The following is a 17,573-nucleotide window of genomic DNA, read 5'->3' as shown; positions in this document are numbered from 1 at the left end:
CCGTTTCTTTCCTCGGTGCTCCCTGCACTCACAGGACACAGGAAGGAAACCCCAGGCACTGGAGTGGACTGGGGCAGGGAAAGCAGCTGGCTCCAACACCTGGGACTTCCCTGCTGTGCCCAATGAATGCAGGGAGCAGCCCCACACCCCCCGCCCCACCATACACCTTCCCACACACATACCCAACGCCCCCTACACAAGACAAAAGACTAAGAATTTATTTTTGAACTATTGTGCTACCACCTCTCTATGCAGTACACAAACTCAAACCATGGCAAAAATATTTTTTGTCATAAAATTAAAATACATTATAGTCAGTGTTTGACTTTTAGTGTATGATTTGTTTTTTTCTGGCTCTAAAATGGCAACTCCCCCGTCCCAAAAGGGGTATGTCTGGGGGGCAAGGGGAGGGGCTTCTGGTGGCAAAGTTCAGGGCTTAGGGGTGGGACTTCCGGCCCCAAGGTGGCAGTCAAGGGGCAGGGCACCTGTCAGAGGTGGGGCTACCCGTACGGCCCTCAACAGCTCACCAAACCTCGTTAAACGCCCTCTATGTGAAATAATTGCCCACCCCTGCTGTACTACAACATGGATAGATAACTAGTTGGATCATCATGTTCAGCAAGTAACCATCAGTACTGGGCTGCGGCCCGGTGGTTGGGAACCCCTGATATAGACTATGGGATCGATTGCATGTGTAGCAAATTTGCAAACGAGACCAAATTGTGTAGAGCTGCAGACATTCTGGAGGATAGGATTAGGATCCAGAATGACCTGAAGATATGGTCAGATACTCATCCGAAACAATACAACATGGACAAGTGCAAAGTCCTGCATTTAGGGTGCAACAATTGTGTGCCCAAATACATCCTGGGGTATAACTGGCTGGGCTGTAGTACTGCAGGGAAGGACCTTGGGGTTACAGTGAGCCACTGTGTGCTGGGTTGTATTAACAGCAGCGTCACTTGTTTGTCAAGGGAAGGGACAAATTGGAAAGAGTCCACTGGGGAGCAACAATGACGAGAGGCCTAGAAAGCGGGATCGATGAGAAAATGTTGAAAGAACTAGGATTATTTAGCCTGGAGAAGAAGAAGACCGAAGGCAGATTCAATAGTAGTCTTCATATATTTGAAGGGCAATGACAGAGAGGATGGAGAGGGTCTTATTTCTATGGCCACAGGGGATAAGACAAGAAATAAAGACTTGAAACTGCAGCAGAAACTTTGTGACCATGAGGGCGTCCAGTATTGGAAGAGGCTGCGCAGAGAGGTGATGGGTCTCCATCCCTAGCAACATCCAAGAGCAAGTTGGACAGACACTTGGGCGGGCTGGTTTAGTTAGGGATATTTCTGGCCTAATCAGGGATGTTTCTGGCCTGGCTGGATTAGATGTGACCTCCTGCCAGCCCTAATTTTCTACACATCCATGATTGTACAGCCCAGTAACACTATTGGGAAGAAGAACCAATCCTGTTTAACAGGTGGCAAGTGATTTCAATCTTTACCCTGTGTGAGGGCAGAAAGTCCCTTTTAATAACGCTTCTCCTTTTCCGCAGCAATCGTTTCTCTTGTACGGAAACAACATGGCGGCTTCGAGCCAGAATCTGACTGCCCTGCTGCGAGCGGAGATGAGGCTTTGCAAAGCGGAAATGGTGCGGAAGGAGACAGAGCTGATGATGAAGCCCTATGCAAACTGGGAGGAGTTCCTGATGCCAGGTCCTCTCTCCATCGCCATCTTGGGGGAGCTGGCCTGTATCTCCGCAGGGCAAGGGGACTTCTCCATCAACAAGAACTCCCCTCCAGGTGGGTTTAAATACATCAGATACCCAGAGTCCTTCCTCACTTGCCTGATGCAGGTAAGTCACAAGGGCTGGGACGCATTTAACGCTGCACACAAGAACATGGATCAGATCCGGCTTCTCTCCATGAGTGTCCCACGCCACATGAAAGCCATTGTCCAAACCCTGTTCCAGGATCTAGATGTGGTGGACGCCCTGCTCCCTCCACAGCTGAAGAATATGAAATCCATAGCAGATGAGTGTTCACAATTAGCTCGATTGGTGGAGCACAAGTTCTCCGATGTCATCTATCTCATCCAAGAGCTGCTGGAAGCCTGTATGAGTTCCAAAAAAGGGTATGAGGATGATCTGAAAGAAATTGAGAGAACATTGGAAGATGCACGGCTAAGGGAACAGTCAGTAAAGCAAGCCAAGGAGATGGCTGAGGAGTATTACCAGAAGATGAAAGGGCAAGTAGATAAGACCTATAAAGACTATAGTGATGCAATGAGTTCTCTTCCTTTAGGGTGGAAGGCTTTAGCTTTTGGTGTTATGGAAAGTTTAATAAATGCGATGAACACTATTCCAAATGCAGTTTCCAGGCTTTTCCCTTCAGCCAGGGAAAAGGACAGTTCTCCCAAGACTTCCACAGAAAATGAAGAGGATGATCCCATTGCTGTGAACAACATATTGTCCAAATCAGAGCTCTTGCTGAATCTTGCAACACAAGTCTGCTCTCTTTCTGATGATGAGAATAGTAGTAGAGCACCCGATGAGAAACAACTGGAGGAGAGCTTTAATTTTATAGAGCAGCGCGCTCAGTCTTTGTATGATCAAATAAATGCTGAAAAAAGCTGTCAAATAAAGACCCCAGCCTTGCAAATCTGCACTTCTACACTTCATGCTTGTTCAGTTTTAAAAAACCCAGCAAAGTCTGCGGATAAAAATAGCTCTAACTCTAAAAAGGTAAAGAAAGCATTTGGATGTCTAAACAATAAGGTACGTGCGTTTGATTCTCAAAGTAAATTGCAGTCAAAGACTACAGCTTTACCTCCCAAAGCACCTAACATGGCCAAATGGCAGCAGAGCATGGCAGAGGGCCATCGAGTAGAGTCACAAGCAACACAAAATGCCCGTTTCAAAATAGAGCAGAGTCGTGAGATGCTGAAGATGACACAGGAAGAGTACCAGAGGAGCTTCGAGAACTTCAAGAAGCAGAATGAGGAGCTGGCAGATATCCTAAGCACCATGAGAAAATGTGAGACAAAGGAAATCAATTTTCAAAGAGCCAGGGATATGCTGATCAAAGGTCTGGAGGCCCTGGGGAGGGTGAAGGAGCAGTGGGAGAAAATGGTGCATTTCTTCCAGATAATCTCCAGCCTGATTGAGTCCTGCCTCAGCCGCTCCATCAAGGGCTTTGTAAGTTCAGCTGAAAGTGTTCAGAAAATTGAGAACTACTCTTCCATGTCCTTTGTGACAGACTTGATCTACACTCAAGCGTTCAATGCCACCAGTGTCTCTCACCTGGTGCATATGATTTCCGAGACCTACACCGAAGTGTCCTCCAAATATCTGATGGATCGTGTGAGCAGCTTGGGGAGACTCATCTCTATGGACCCTTCTGATCCCACATTTCAGTCTGAACGTCTGAAGCTAGCGCATGCATGTGATGAGGCAAGGGAGGAGATCTATAAATTGGTAATAAAGAAGAAGGAGGAGTTTGAAAATGATTTAAAGACAAGAACAGAAACAATTGCCTGCGAGCTAAACTCAGCGTTGCCCCCAGTGACCAGAGAAGAAGAGAGAGCCATTCAAGATACAGTGCAGCAGAGTTTCCGGGAGCTGACCCTGGAGGAGGAGGATCAGTATGCTTAAAAAATCTCTATCACTTCTGTGGTCCAGATCAATAGTCTAGCTATGTCCCTGCCATGATCAATCAATAGGAATGCAAAGCAGTGTATTGAAACATATAAATCTCTACAGTACAGTGTCGCTACATATCTTCAGCAATCCTTCCTAGTTGAGGATGATTGTCTTATTCTCATTCTTTGCACTATATATAGGTAGTGAATGAACAGCCATCCATGCTTTTCTTTTTACATGTCATTTCCAGTTTAACTACGGCTGTTTATGCCCCAGGCCTGTCTCCTTAGCTCATGTAAGGGAGCCCAGCTTCACCAAAGTTGATGAAAAGACAATGAAGGAGGGATGAACCCAAGCCTTGGCCACCATCTTAACTTGCCGAGGGCGAGTCAAAAGCCACCTCAAACCTGTGCCAGAAAACTGCTGAAGGAACACCCTAGAGGAGTCAAAGGCAGGAGATAAAAAGCCCCATCATCTTATCATCTTCATTGTCCAGGGAAATGCCCGCACACAGAACAGACCCAGGCTTGGGTCATGGGATGGAGATGCTGTCCCTGTTGGATGTTGCTTCTCTGGGCAGATTTGCTAAGAGGGCAGAAAGGCTAAGTGACTCCACAACCCCTCAATGCTGGGAGTCAAGCACTAACCATCACACCCTGCAGTCTCTCAGCTGCTGAAGGATGTCCTGACCAGCCCAGACAAGAAGGGAGCAGATGGCATCAGCGTCTCCTTGCCTGTGTCCTGAGTAACTTTCTAGAGCTCCTGCCTGAAAATGACTCTCTTTCCAATGTATCTGATGCCACTTCATGGGTGTCAAGGGAAAGGGAATCGGGGGATGATGCAGGTGAACTTGATTCTGGGCAAGAAGTGTTTGAACTGTGAGCGCATCCATCTCACTTTTCTCTGTGCCCTCAATATACATTGATGAAAATGTCCCTGCTTGTAGATATGGAGCACTTGCAACCCATCCCTGGCACCCAGTACCTGCCGGGTTTGGGACCAAGCTGAACATATGAAGAACAGACCCCATGAGATGGGAACCTCCTTGGGATTCAGCAGCCTGATTGAGCCTTTGTGAAGGCAGCATTGGGCCCTGATTGTCTGCCGCCTGGTGCTGTCATGGCCCCCTGTGCAAAGTGAGTGCAAAACACAGGCCTGGCTTGGGAGTGTTATACACTCACTTCCCTCATGGGGATGTATTAACCAGAAGATTGAAAGCTCAGGGGAACGTCTCGTAGGCCTCGGACGTGGTCAGTAACTGAAACACGGGTATGGGCAGTAGACCTAGCAGAAGTCCATCTTATGGAAAACATGTTCTTTAGCTTGTACAGGGAGAAGTGCTCAACAGGCCACCAGTAAACAGTAGTCGGGGAAAGTAGAAGAGTGCCTGTTGGTCAAGGCCACCAGTACTGGTACCAGTACCCACAGAGGTGGTGGACTCTCTGTCCTTGGAGGTTTTTAAGACCCAGGTAGACAAAGCCTTGCCTGGGATGATGGAGTTGGGGCCGGTCTTGCTTTGAGCTGGTGGTTGAATTCGATCATCTCCTCAGGTCCCTTCCAACCTTAATTTTCTGTGATTCTGTGATTTTCCTGGACAAGGCCAGGTGCACAGAATTGCTTCTTGGAAAGCTCTACTTCCAGGTTGCATCGGGAACAACTTTGTGCTTTATCTCTTGCTGAGGAGAACTGAATTCTGCCTAGCCAGGCAGAATCCCATGAGGGTGACGGTGTGTTTTTGTTACCTGAATACAGTGAGGCAGAACTGTGCAACACTTGTGGCCAGCCTTGGCCACTTAACAGGGCCCCAGGCTATAGCTAAAGCAGAAGGCCCCAAAGCCTGTTTTGCAGGGATGGCCGAGTGAACCTTTGCAGGCATCAAAGTGAAGCAAGCAATCAATATGTCCAGGTAAACCAGTAAGAAGATTGCTTTATACAAAGCAACAAGCTGAAAAGAAACCAGTATCCCAGAAGGCCTTGTCAGGGACCATCCAAATAGAGTAGATCCTATAATCAGCTTAAAATCGTTAGCAGTAGTTATTGATTGATGGAATCAAATGTACTGGGTATCATTTTGCTTTGATGAAGATGTTGCTGGCAAGTTATTTTTAAAACATAAGTTAGAAAAGCAGCTTTTTCAAACTCCCAAAGGCCTGCGCGCCAGCCTGTGCGCCAGCCTCCTCCTCCCTTCGGAGACTCCCCAGTGGGTGTAGGGGGAGAATCCATCCTGCGCTCTTCCAGGCAGCCAAATGGCCACCAGAACACATGCTTATTCTTGTGGTTTAAAATATACTTGATTGCCATATTTTCTTGCATATTGCACACCCCCAAATGTAACGTGCACCTTGTTTTTGAAAAGCATCGTGAAGAAATTGTTTTTTCCCAGTTCTGACTGCAGAAAGTAGGGACAGCGGCTCCCCCTCCCTCTCCTGCTTAACAAAAACCCCAGCTGCTGCAGAAGCCTGGTCTCCAGGGGCGGACCTCTGATCTGGGACAGCTAAAGAGCTACAAGAGACCAGCAGCCCTAGCAGCCAGCAACATTCCCCTAAGAAAGGGCAGCTTTATTAATGGATGTCCAGACTATTATACAGCAGAGATGATCTCCACCAGCTGACTTGCTCAGCTGCCTGAGGTTCAATGATGGGTCTTGAGATGGTCTTAGGCTGCTGCACTTATGGTCGGGAAAGGGGATCACAACAGGGGTTTCTATCTCAGGGAAACAATCGGCTTCCTCACTTAATACACACACCCCGATTTTGAGAGGCTGATTTTGACAGGGAAAGGTTGCATATTATATGTGAGAAAATACAGTACATTTGGCTCCCATAGAGAAGAGGCAGGAGTCCAACCTGGGAGATGGTTGTACTTTATTTGCTATCCAGAACAGAGGACCACTGGGGAGCTAAGAAAGGGGGGATTGTAACTGTATTTGAATTCTGTGCATATAAGAACTAAGAAGGAAAAGAATCGTAGCTGTATCGTAATTCAGGGTCTGAGAACAATAAAGCTTACCAAATTATAATCTTTGAGCATCTGCGTTGGTTTTTCCTTAGAAAAAACAGCACCCACCCCCAACAAGTCCAGCCAGTGAGTAAAAGTGAGCAAACAGCAGGTTAGAAAGAGGACAACTCCCTTCCAGTGCTGATGTGAGCTGTGTGCATGGCAGGGAGGTGCCTGGGAGCTGGTGGCAGCAATCGCAGCAGAAGGAAGTGATCTCAGGGTGAGACGTGGCTCCCTGGAGCCAAGGGGAGGCTAAGGCTTGGGACATTGTGTGCACTGGGGGGCACCTTGCAAGAATTCAGGGTGCAAGGGGAACCTGGGCTCTTTGCAAGACTGAGCCGCTGGTGCGATAACAGGGAGTTTTTTGGGGTGCCAATAAGGAAATAGTTTCATAGTAGCTAGGGTCAGGAGTGACCTGAACAGATCATCTGGCCTGACCCCCTGCCACAGGCAGGAATGAATGCTGGGTTCACAAGACCCCAGACAGATGATCATCCAAACTCCTCTTGAATTTACCCAAGGTAGGGGCGAGGATCACTTCCCTGGGAAGTTGGTTCCAGATTTCCTCTGAGAATATGTCAAATCCCTTCTTGAATCTGGCTTAACTCTCAGCTCCCACATTTCATGGTAACGAGGCCACCCTTGAAGGACATGCTGGGTGGCAAAGAACTTCCTCGTGTTCACTTTCAGCATACTACTGACTACTTGCATGTTGGGGCCCCTAGATGTTGTATGGTGAGTCAAGAATAAATCCCGTTGACTTTCTCTTCACCATTTAGTATTTGGTAAACCCTTCTCACATCCCCGTCCAACATTTCTTTTCTAAGCCAAGCAGGCCTGGCTTCTTTCAGTCTCTCCTCATAGGAAAGCCCCTCCATGCCTCTCACCATCCTTGGTGCACTTCTCTGGACCTTCTCCAGTTCTTCTAGATCCTTTTGGAGGTGTGGGGACCAGAAATGGGCACTGTCTTCAAGCTGTGGAGGCCCCATAAAGGGGCATCTTGAGACTTTCCAGCCATCTGTCCACAGCAACTCCCAGATCTCTTTCCTGTGTGGTAACAGCTGCTGCAGAGCACAGCATACAGGTCTAGCTTGGGAATCATTCTTTGTGCACCTAAGAGCATGTGGCACCCAGGGACAGTCCTGAAAGGCGCTCAGGGCACCCCAGAGAGCTGCAACACCCTGCTGAGAAGTGCAGCTCTGGTTCTGCCCTGTTCATATTTGAAAGCCTCCACTCCTGCCACTGTCAGAGGCAGAAGACTGGGAAGGTGGACCACTGGTGTGTCCTTCTGTGGGCAGGGGGATGAGAGCCAGGAGACTGGCAAGAAGAGCACAGCTCCAGGTATCCGGTGAGGACCAGCTGGCTTGGAAGCATCCCCAGGCCCCAGCCAGATCCTCACCAAACTGTCACAGGCCCATCCCAATGCCCAGCATATCCCTAACCCCACATTGCCTGCCTGGGGGCCCGGCTGGAGCTGTGGGGGTGAGCCCCATGTAATGACTCAGCCCCTTCCAAGCACCCCAGCCACGAGTGTTGGACAACACTAAGCTGCAGCCAATGCCTCATGCTGCCCTGCATCTAAAACCTCCCTCCAACCCCCACCTGGACCCGCAGTCCCCATCCTAATGCCTGTCCCCAGCCCTGCCTTTCCGTGTGCCTGCCCAGAGACCCCCTCGCATCTGACCATGAACCAGCAGCTAATGCCAGCCACATAGCCTGGAGCCTGGCCTGGGCCCATGGCCACCACCCAGATTGCCCACTACAGCAAGATCCCAGCCCTCAGACCTGGCTCCCGTGGAAAGAATGGGATGCGATGCCTTTGGAGTCAGTGAACCCCCTGGAGGTGTTCACTGTGTGCGGGTGGGGGGGAGGGGTCAGAGTGGCCAGTTGTTTGTGAATGGGGCCTTGCACTGACACATGCTGCTCTTTGGGCCCCACCATCCACCCAATGGCCACAAGCCTGCAAGCCGGGGTGTATTGCGTTCGGCCCCATGGACTTGTACACATCCAGAATTTCTGAATAGACCCTCACCTGTTCTTTTGCCACTATTGGCTGCTCACCTCCACCCCAAACTGTGCTGCCAAGTGCAGTAGTCTGGGAGCTGACCTTGTCTGTGAAGACTGAGTTGAAAAGGGCATCAAGTAGTTTCATAGTGCTTAGGCTCGGAAGGGACCTAAACTGATGATCCGGTCTGACCCCCTGCGCCAGTCAGAAAAGTACTTCATCCTTTTCTGCATCTTCTGTCACTAGGTTGCCTCCCCCATTCAGTAAAGGACCTGATCCTCCTCTTGTTGCTGACATACTTGTAGACATAGGCATCAACTCTGTTGGTGCTCTAGGCCTCAAGCACCCACCAAAAAAATCAGCAGGTGCTCAGCACTCATGAGCCATGGCTGTTTGGGTTTTATATACAAAAGTCACTGTGGCTGCTTGGAGATGTTTAAAAAAAAAAAAAGGTGCAAGCAGCACACTACTTCAACCCAACTCTAGTGTCTGTAAAGATTGGGCGCTTTAGCAGAGCTTTTAGCTAAAGCTGATTCAATCAACTATTAGACAAAAGTGCAAAAGAGCCCCACTAAAGCATCTGATCTTTACAGATGTTAGGTGAGCTGGGTTGAAGTAATGTGCTGCCTCTTCTGAATATCCATGGGGCTTGCCCCACACGTTGACACCCATGCTTGTAGAAACCCTTCGTTACTCATGTCCCTTGCTAGCTGCAACTCTAATTGCACTTGAGCCTTGCTCATTTCTCCCGCTTGCCCGAGCAATAATCTTATACTCCTCCCTAGTTGTTTGTCCAAATTTCCACTAATTATAAGCTTCCTTTTTGTATTTTAACTTACTGAAGAGTTCCCTGCTAAACCAAGCTGGTCTTCTGCCACACTTCCTAATCTCCCTGAGCATCGGGATGGTTTGTTCCTGCACTCTCAGAAGTTTCTTTAAAATACAGCCAGCTCTCCCGGACTCCTTCCTTCCTGACTCATTCAGGAAACTGATGGGTAGGACCCCCTCTCAGACTGGCCTCAGGAGATCCTACCCATCAGTTTCCTGAATGAGTCAGGCTGATTTTCTGAAGTCCAGGATTTGTACTCTGCTGCTCTTTTGCCTTCCTTTCCTCAGGATCCTGAACTCAATCATCTCATAGTCGCTGCTGCCCAAGTTGCCATCCACTACTACACTCTCCATCAAGTATTCCCAGGTTGTGAGCAGCAGGTCAAGAGCACAGCCCCTACTTGGCTGCTCCAGCACTTGTACCAGGAAGTTGTGTCCAAAACTCTCCAAAACTTCCCATGTTGCCTGTGCACGTCAGAGTGACTGAAGTCCCCCATGAGAACCAGGGCCTATGATGCAACTTGCGATAGCTGTTTGAAGAAAGCCTCATCCACCACATCCTCATCTGGTGATCTACAGCAGACCCCACTACAATATCAGCCTTCCTGTTCTCTCCTCTGAGCTTTTTGAGTCTCTGGTATATGAACCAAGGGGCGGGGGTGGAGAAATCAAAAGGGAAGATCTACTAGCTTCAGCCCTCCGGGGCGACGGGGGGGGGGAGGAGCCGCCTTAATTCAATACGAACTGGAGCCCAACATAGCTGTGAGCACAGGTGAAAGTGGAGGCCTGACCACATGAGCAGGGTCCCAGCTGGACCCTCCCACGTCCCCAGTCACTTGCTGGAGTTGCTGTGGGAGAGAAGCAGCCATCTGCCCTTTCTCTGTGCAGCAAAGGCTAGCTGCATCCCCACAGAGCCCAATCCATTCTAGTTAACAGAGGCCTTAGTGGACTTAGGTGCCTCCCCAAGCTCCTATTCAACCCTGGCCAGGGCCATGAAGACAAGCACTGATGCATCTACTTTTGTAACATACCCTCTTCTCCATGAGACAGTTACAAAAACCAGTGAGAACTGCCTTTGGGAAGCAGGCTTTGAATTCAGGACTTGGGAAGGTGCATCAGGTGACCTTAACTGATCTGCACCCAGGCTCCCCTCTTGGAAAGGGGCAGGGTTAGGATCTCACTGTCTTTGACACACACTCCCTCTCCCGCACCCACTGCTCCCAAACCTGCCCATCCCGTTACAGGTTCAACCAGTAACGGGCACCTTCCAAACATGTCAAAGGTTCCCATTTCCTCCCTTCTTCTTGTGGCTGTCTCCAACAAGATAAACCAGGCCCCTTTCCAAAAAGTCATTCAAAAGTCACAAGGTTATTTTCTTAAGCACTGTAATATACGGAAACTGGGGGCAACTTTGTACACTGGGGAAAATCAGCAAAGAGAATTAGAGAGATGAATGAGGCAGGGGTGTAGGTTGTAGCTGTGTTGGTCTAAGGACACAGGCAGACAAGGTTCCTTGGGTGAATTTGATATCTTTTATTAGACCAACCCAAATAGTTGGAGAATAGTTATTAAGCAAGCTTTCGGGTTCAAAAACCCTTCGTCAGGCTAAGGAAGTGTCAGCAGTTGGTGTGTGCTCTTCCTGGATGGAATGAAAAGTAAAGAAGCCAGGGTGAAGAAGGGTAAAGAAGAGATGAATGAGTGTGCTCAATGATAGGATATTAACCTCAGAGTAGCCCCTACAGGACACTTAAAGCCAAAGAGCTTTGACACTAGTAGGGCGGCTTCAGCTTCATTACAGGATACAACATTCTGCAGTTCACCTAGGGGATGACCACACTTTCCCCACCCCTCCATAGGGGAGGCTGGACCTGCCACATGCTGCACCTTCTTAGCCCTGCTACCCCCAGAAAAGGGACCCTACTGACCCTGGCCAGAAGTTCCTCCAAACGTGCAGGGTTCTTGTTGCACAGCAAAACATGGCAGAAAAGCTTCAAGTGTGACCATCTCCTCTTCCCAGGGTTAGCAACCATTGGATTATGGTGAATCTTCTGGAAAGGGAAGGGGCTGGGAAATCAGAGAGATACCTACCCTGGAAAGGGTTTGGGGCCCTGGTCTGTTCCTATCGCGCAGCTCTGGACAGGAAACAGAAACCGTCCACAGGGATAGCATGTTCACTTCTGGTGCTTCCTTAGCAGAGACTCCCTGTTACAGAGAAGGCAGTGAAGATCCCTTTAGGGAAGGGGGAGCACCAGGCAACCAGTGGTGCAGTGTCCTGGAAAGAGGCTGAAAAGCAATACCTGGCAAATGGAGCTCGGGGGGGTGGCATCAGCTCCTTGCAAACACACGATGGGCATGAGCAGGCCTGGGAAAGCGGCTATGGAGTGGGAAGAAAAGGTAAGGTCAGGATAGAGAGCAGGAAATGCTTCCCCAGCCATAAATATCCTCCTTCCGGCAACTAAGGGCTTCACATACCAGAAACCTGGGACCAAGATGAAGGGCGAAGCTGGGAAGTGGCCAAGGACAGTCCCTGGGTGTCACTTGGAGCCATGTGACTTGGGGAAGGCACCCTATTATGATGGCACTACTTCCCCTGGGAGCACTGGCTGCTCTTAGAGAATGAAGTGGAAGGCACAGGCGCACGAAGCCTAATACAAAGATCTTCTCTTCATAGGTTCCCCCAGGGTCTGGGCTGGCCTCTGCCTAAAGTGCTTCCTCTTAGTCCAGGGGTGTGCAAGATGTGGTCTGCCAGGCCATTTTATTCAGCTCACAGGGCCCCTAAAAATGTAGAAAATTAATATTTATCTGCCTCTGGCTACCTGTCATGCGGCCCCTGATGGCTTGCCAAAACTCAGTAATCGGCCCTCCACCTGAAATAACTGCCTGCCCCCGTCGTAGTCCCTCCCCAGCAATGAAACCTTGGGGCCAGCTTCTGGCTTCTTTGGGTTCTAAAGTGCCCTACAAGTGCCAAAGGCTCAGTGAACTCTTTCTGCACTCTGCCAGCATGATGCCGTTTGACTGAATGCAGCCACTCCAGGATGCTGAGCAGGCAGACATTCCTAAGCCTGTCTTGCATTGCTGGGAAAATTATGGATGCTTCTGGGTGTGGATGAACTGGTGCTAGGCCAGGTAGGAGGACAGGATGAAACCTTCCCATACATGAAGTTTCAATGTGGCTTCTCCTTTGTGTGGACATGCCGGTGCACACGCAGGCTAGAAGAATAGGGAAAGCTCTTCCCACACTCAAGGCACTGATACGGTGTCTTCCCTGTGTGGACGCTCTGGTGCTGGAATAAGGTGTAGGATCGGGTGAAGCTCTTCCCACACACGGAGCATCGATGTGGCTTCTTCCGTGTGTGGATGCTCTGGTGCCTGGTCAGGTAGGTGGGTGTGCTGAAGCTCTTCCTACACACAGAGCACTCATATGGCTTTTCCCCTGTGTGGATAAGCTGGTGCTCAGCCAGCCTGCAGTACTGGATGAAGCTCTTCCCACATTCAGAGCACCTATGTGGCTTTTCCCCTGTGTGGAGGCGCTGGTGCAGGCCCAGGCTAGAGGACTGGGTGAAGCTCTTCCCACACACAGGGCATTGATACGGCTTCTCCCCTGTGTGGACGCGCTGGTGGTGGACCAGGTTCCCGGACTGGGCAAAGCTTTTCCCACACACAGAGCACTGATATGGCTTCTCCCCTGTGTGGATGCGCCAGTGTCCAGTCAGTTGGGAGGATCGGTTGAAGCATTTCCCACACTCGGGACACTGATGTGACCGTCTCTTTCTGAAGTGGACCTTTGTCTTGTGGCTCTTTTGGTCTCTCAGCTCCACAATTTCTTCCTTGAACCCAGGGCTCTTTCTGGCTTCTCTCCCTTCTCCACTCCCATACCTAGTTGGACATGGGACCTCGTTCACCACTACATTATCCAGTGTTTGGAGCCACCCCTGACTCCTGTGCCATTGCTCCTGCTCAGGTCTCAGCTCATCCATCTCGCCCAGACTCCCTGGGGAAGTCAGTACTGGCTCTAGGTTTGCAGATCCTTCCACAGGACGCTGCTCCTCAGTTCTGCTCAGGAGCCAGGCACCTCCTGCATGGGGAAGAGAAACTGCAGATTAGTCCCTGACCTGCTGGCACAGCCCAAGCACTGCAATTCCTTCTGCTGCAATGAGCCTCAGAGCAGGACTGGACCTTGGACCTAGTGTCTCCTTAACTAAAGAAGGTCTTCCTTCCAGATTCCCAAGGTTTGGAAGTGCAAGAGGGGCAGGTCCATGGGCCATACTAATGCTTTCTACTCAGTGGATTTCAGAGCCAGACTTTGGGGTTTATGGCCCAACCGTCAGCCCCATCAACTCAGACCCTGCTGGGAGAAACCCATGTGGGACATGTGCTTGAGAACAGTGCTTGACTGGCGTCATGCTCTAATGGGCTCTGGATGAGACCAGAGGGATCTGCTTAAAGGAAGAGTGAGGCTCTCTAAGGGCTGATCTGTCCCACAGCACTGCTGGGTCCAGGGCAACATGATGCTGAGCACTGCACCTGACTGAGCTGACATGCTCCAGAAGCCAAAGTGCACTGGTGAGACTGCTCTCCAGTGCTCGCCCCGATCTCTGGCAGTCTTGACAGCAGCATCTGGGTACAAGGGAGAACAGCCCCCCGGTGGATTTCTGGGACTTTTCAGCAGTCAGAGGGTGTGAGGAGCACTGCCTTACACTGGAACAGCTGCTTTTGCTGCACACACAAGTGCTGCTCCTCCCTGACAGAAAAAGCCACCATGTTGCATGCCTCCAACCTCCACAAAGTGATCTGGGAGGGTAGGATTGAGAGCTGTGGCTCTCCCTTCTGGAAGAAACATGGCTGTGCTTCCTGCCTGCTTCCAGGCAAAGCTCCGGTGCCCGAAGGAATGAGCTCATGAAGCTTTGCTCTGGAGACGAGGCCCAAGCGCCCTCCATGTCACAGGACAAAGGTCCTGGCATTACCCTGCACATGGCCTCTATGCTGAGTCTCAGGGTTTGTGACACTCAGGGCCCCAGAGATGAAACAAGATGGGGGAGACCCTGGCGCAAACCATGGTGTATTCACTTCCCCTTCCACAAAGTGAAGGCTTATGGATCCCAGCCTACTCTATGCAACCATTTAATGCAGTCTGAGATCATGATTCAGCACTTCTTGAGTTCCAGGTCAACCGTACCAGGAGAATCAAGGGAGAGCCCTAGCCTTTCTCATCCAACAATAATGGCTACAGAGGTTTTGCCAACCATGCTCATTTCCATGGGGGACCACAAATCTCATCATTCCCTGGGAGAAGCTGTTAGAGAGCAATGGCTACTTGGGCTGGGGAATCAACTCTTACACTGCTGAGTGAAGATGGAAATTTAAGATCACAGAATTCCAGCAAAACCAGATCTGTGCCCAAAAATCAAGATAATAAACTCAGCAGTTCCATAACACCTGTCATTAGAGGGGACAGAAAAGAAGTGATTGCTGGTTTCCACTGCTTTAATTTTGGGGAGTGGGAACAATACCTGACTGGACACATTACAGCATTAGCTATTTGTGGTCAGCACCCTGAAATGGCAGCACAGGGTAGGCCTGTAGTTTCCAGGCTACCTCTCACTCTGGCTAGGAAGCATTTCTGAGAGGGGAGTATCGTGGAGGAGACACCTACAACTCACCCGGCAGCAGGTCCTCCCACCTTGAGATTCTCTCACGGTCTTCCTCAGCACAGACCCACAGCTCCACCTGCTCTTGCTGGATGCGGCAGATTAAGTCAGGCATGAGACCTCGATATCCTGTGAGGGGCAGCAGTTAAAGTGTGTTTGTGACCACAGACTGGATGGAGAAGCAATAGATGGGATGTAGGGAATAGATCCAATGAACTCCTGGATTCTACTCAGGCCTTGAAGGACAAGGGAGGTGGGCATTTAGGATGAAAAGGAAGGTGCTGCAGGGAGAAGCCTTCAATAGACGATAGTCCTTGTCACCCCATAGTGGAGAGATGGGCATAGGAAACAAAGCACAGGCCACCCTGTGGTAGAAAAAGAGTATGAAACTGACAGTCACCAGGGACAGGGGTGGAGATGCAGTGATCTGTGATAGAAAGCATTTACTGTTTTCAAGGTACCAAAATTAAGAGTCACTGCACATGCTTACGGACGGATAACATTTATTAAAACACCAATTAGTCCATAATAAGAACCCTTACCCCAGTCCATAAAGGGTTAACCCACCTCTGTGGTCTCATAGGCTGGGGGAGAACCCTGGTTGATGCTGCTACCTTCAGCCTCCCAGCCTCTCCCCTCACCTCCTCTTACCCATTTTCAGTATCCTTTAGCCACCCAATTGCTCTCATGTGCTGGCTCACTCCTCCATAGGCAGGGCTGTCATCATCCTCAAACATTTTCAAGATATTTTTTTGTCTTTCTGTAATTCTCTCCTTATGGACTTTGTGGAGCTAGAAAAAGCCTTTGAGCACTTCCCTAATGAAGTCCTTTGGGGGAACTGGAGGGAAAAGCAAGCCTAAGAGAAGCAAACTGACTTAGAAAAAAGGTAAGAACCTGAAACCTGCACACAAATCAGAACAAGACCCTGTATTACAGCCTTAGAAATTAAAACTGGCTTTCACGAGGCCCTGAACCTAGCCCACTTCTTTTGATTACAGTGATGGGTATCTGCTATGCAGAGGGACTTGAGGATAAGACGTATTCTGAGAATGGCAGAGTGATCCTGACAGCACAGGTCTGCAAGTAAATACAGCAAAATCAGAGCCTGCAGTCTATGGAGACAAAGACGTTAGGAAGGAATGTGGAAGAAACTTCCAGTGACTCTTTGTTAGAAGCACCGAGGTCCATCACATGTAAAACATGTCACAAGAAGAGGAGTTGAAATGCATGATATGTGTGCTGTAGCAGCAGAGGCTGACAAGACTTCCACTAACTTCTGCAGGCTCGTGGGAAAAGGAGAAAAGGAAATGACAAGGATTACCGCTGAACTGTGTATGCTAGGATTGTTAAATGCGTTTGGACAGGACAAACCAGGGAAGACAGGAAGAAAATCAGAATTCCCAAAGGAGCAGCTTTCAGTGAATTCTTATGCACAATGAACTGGAGATGATATGAGCAGACTGAGAAGGCACAGGGAGATCACGTTGCCAAGAAACTTCATTCATGAGGATGAAACTGCTGAAAAGCAGGGAGCAGATCAGAAACTTCAGGGGTCACATAGGTCTACGGAGAAGCAAGAACCAGAGCTTTACCCAGGGAAACGAGGGCTTGGTAATTCCTCAGCATCTGGTCCTGGTAAAGCCCCTTGTCTTCATCTCCCAGCAGCTCCCACTCCTCCCGCGTGAAATACACAGCCACGTCATCAAAGGCCTCCCGGAGCTGCAGTCACAAGCATTACACCATCAGCACCTCCTGTCCCACCTGCCTCTAGCCCCCGCCGCCTTGTCTGCAATTCCTTACTGCTACACCTATGTGCAAGCTTCGCCATGGCAGGTCGGGGAGCGGACTTGCCCATTATGCAGCTGACACATGACGTGGCTGCAGCTGTGGACAGGGGAGTTCATGCGTCTGCCCTGACCCAGCTCAGCACGTTCTACTTGCTGGGTCCTTGGAGGCAGCCCAGGCAGCACTTTCAGAGGTGGGGAGCCCTGGCTCCACGCACTGACTGGCCTTCCCGCGCCAGCACCCCTGGCGATCTGTGCTGGGGAGGGAGCTGTGGCTAATGCCAGCTTGGGGTGTTTGCAGGTCTCTCCGCTCCCCAAATGCTCTACAGCAGCTCTGGCTCCTCCTGGCGCTGCCCCAGCTGCACTCCCACCCCCAGCTGGACCTGGTGCCCTGCTCACCTCCATGCTCTCCCCGTTTGACGGCCTGCCCGGCCCCGCTCAGGTGTCAGGGAGCCCCTCTCTCCCTGGGGAAGTCCTCTGCAGCTCCAGGGTTACAGGCCCTTTCCCAGGAGACTGCTGCTCAGCTCTGCTCACGGTCCCTGCACCTGCGGGCGGGGAAGAAGCACAGGTCGGTCCTGGTGCTGCCGGCGCGGGGACAGCCCTGCTCTTCTCTGGGACCCGCCTGACACTATGGCACCCGGAGGCCTCCGCGTGCGGGAGAAGGGGGGAAGAAA

General features: G+C 50.3%; 1 protein-coding gene across 1 annotated transcript in view; it reads right to left on the bottom strand.

The window, feature by feature from the left end:
* Nucleotides 1–10,717: 10,717 nt before the first annotated feature.
* The window catches only part of LOC102381781 (zinc finger protein 420-like), a 33,170-nt gene continuing 26,314 nt past the window's right edge, over nucleotides 10,718–17,573 (bottom strand). Inside the window, exon 8 of the mRNA XM_025194568.1 lies at nucleotides 10,718–13,233. Within this exon, the coding sequence (XP_025050353.1) occupies nucleotides 12,632–13,233 (602 nt within the window). The 3' untranslated portion in view covers nucleotides 10,718–12,631. The remainder of the gene's footprint in view (nucleotides 13,234–17,573) is intronic.

This window comes from Alligator sinensis, unplaced genomic scaffold, assembly GCF_000455745.1.
Source record: "Alligator sinensis unplaced genomic scaffold, ASM45574v1 scaffold1426_1, whole genome shotgun sequence".
In the NCBI taxonomy this organism is placed as follows: Eukaryota; Metazoa; Chordata; order Crocodylia; family Alligatoridae; genus Alligator; species Alligator sinensis.
Note: the sequence above shows the minus strand (reverse complement) of the source record. Positions and strands in the feature narration are given on the sequence as shown.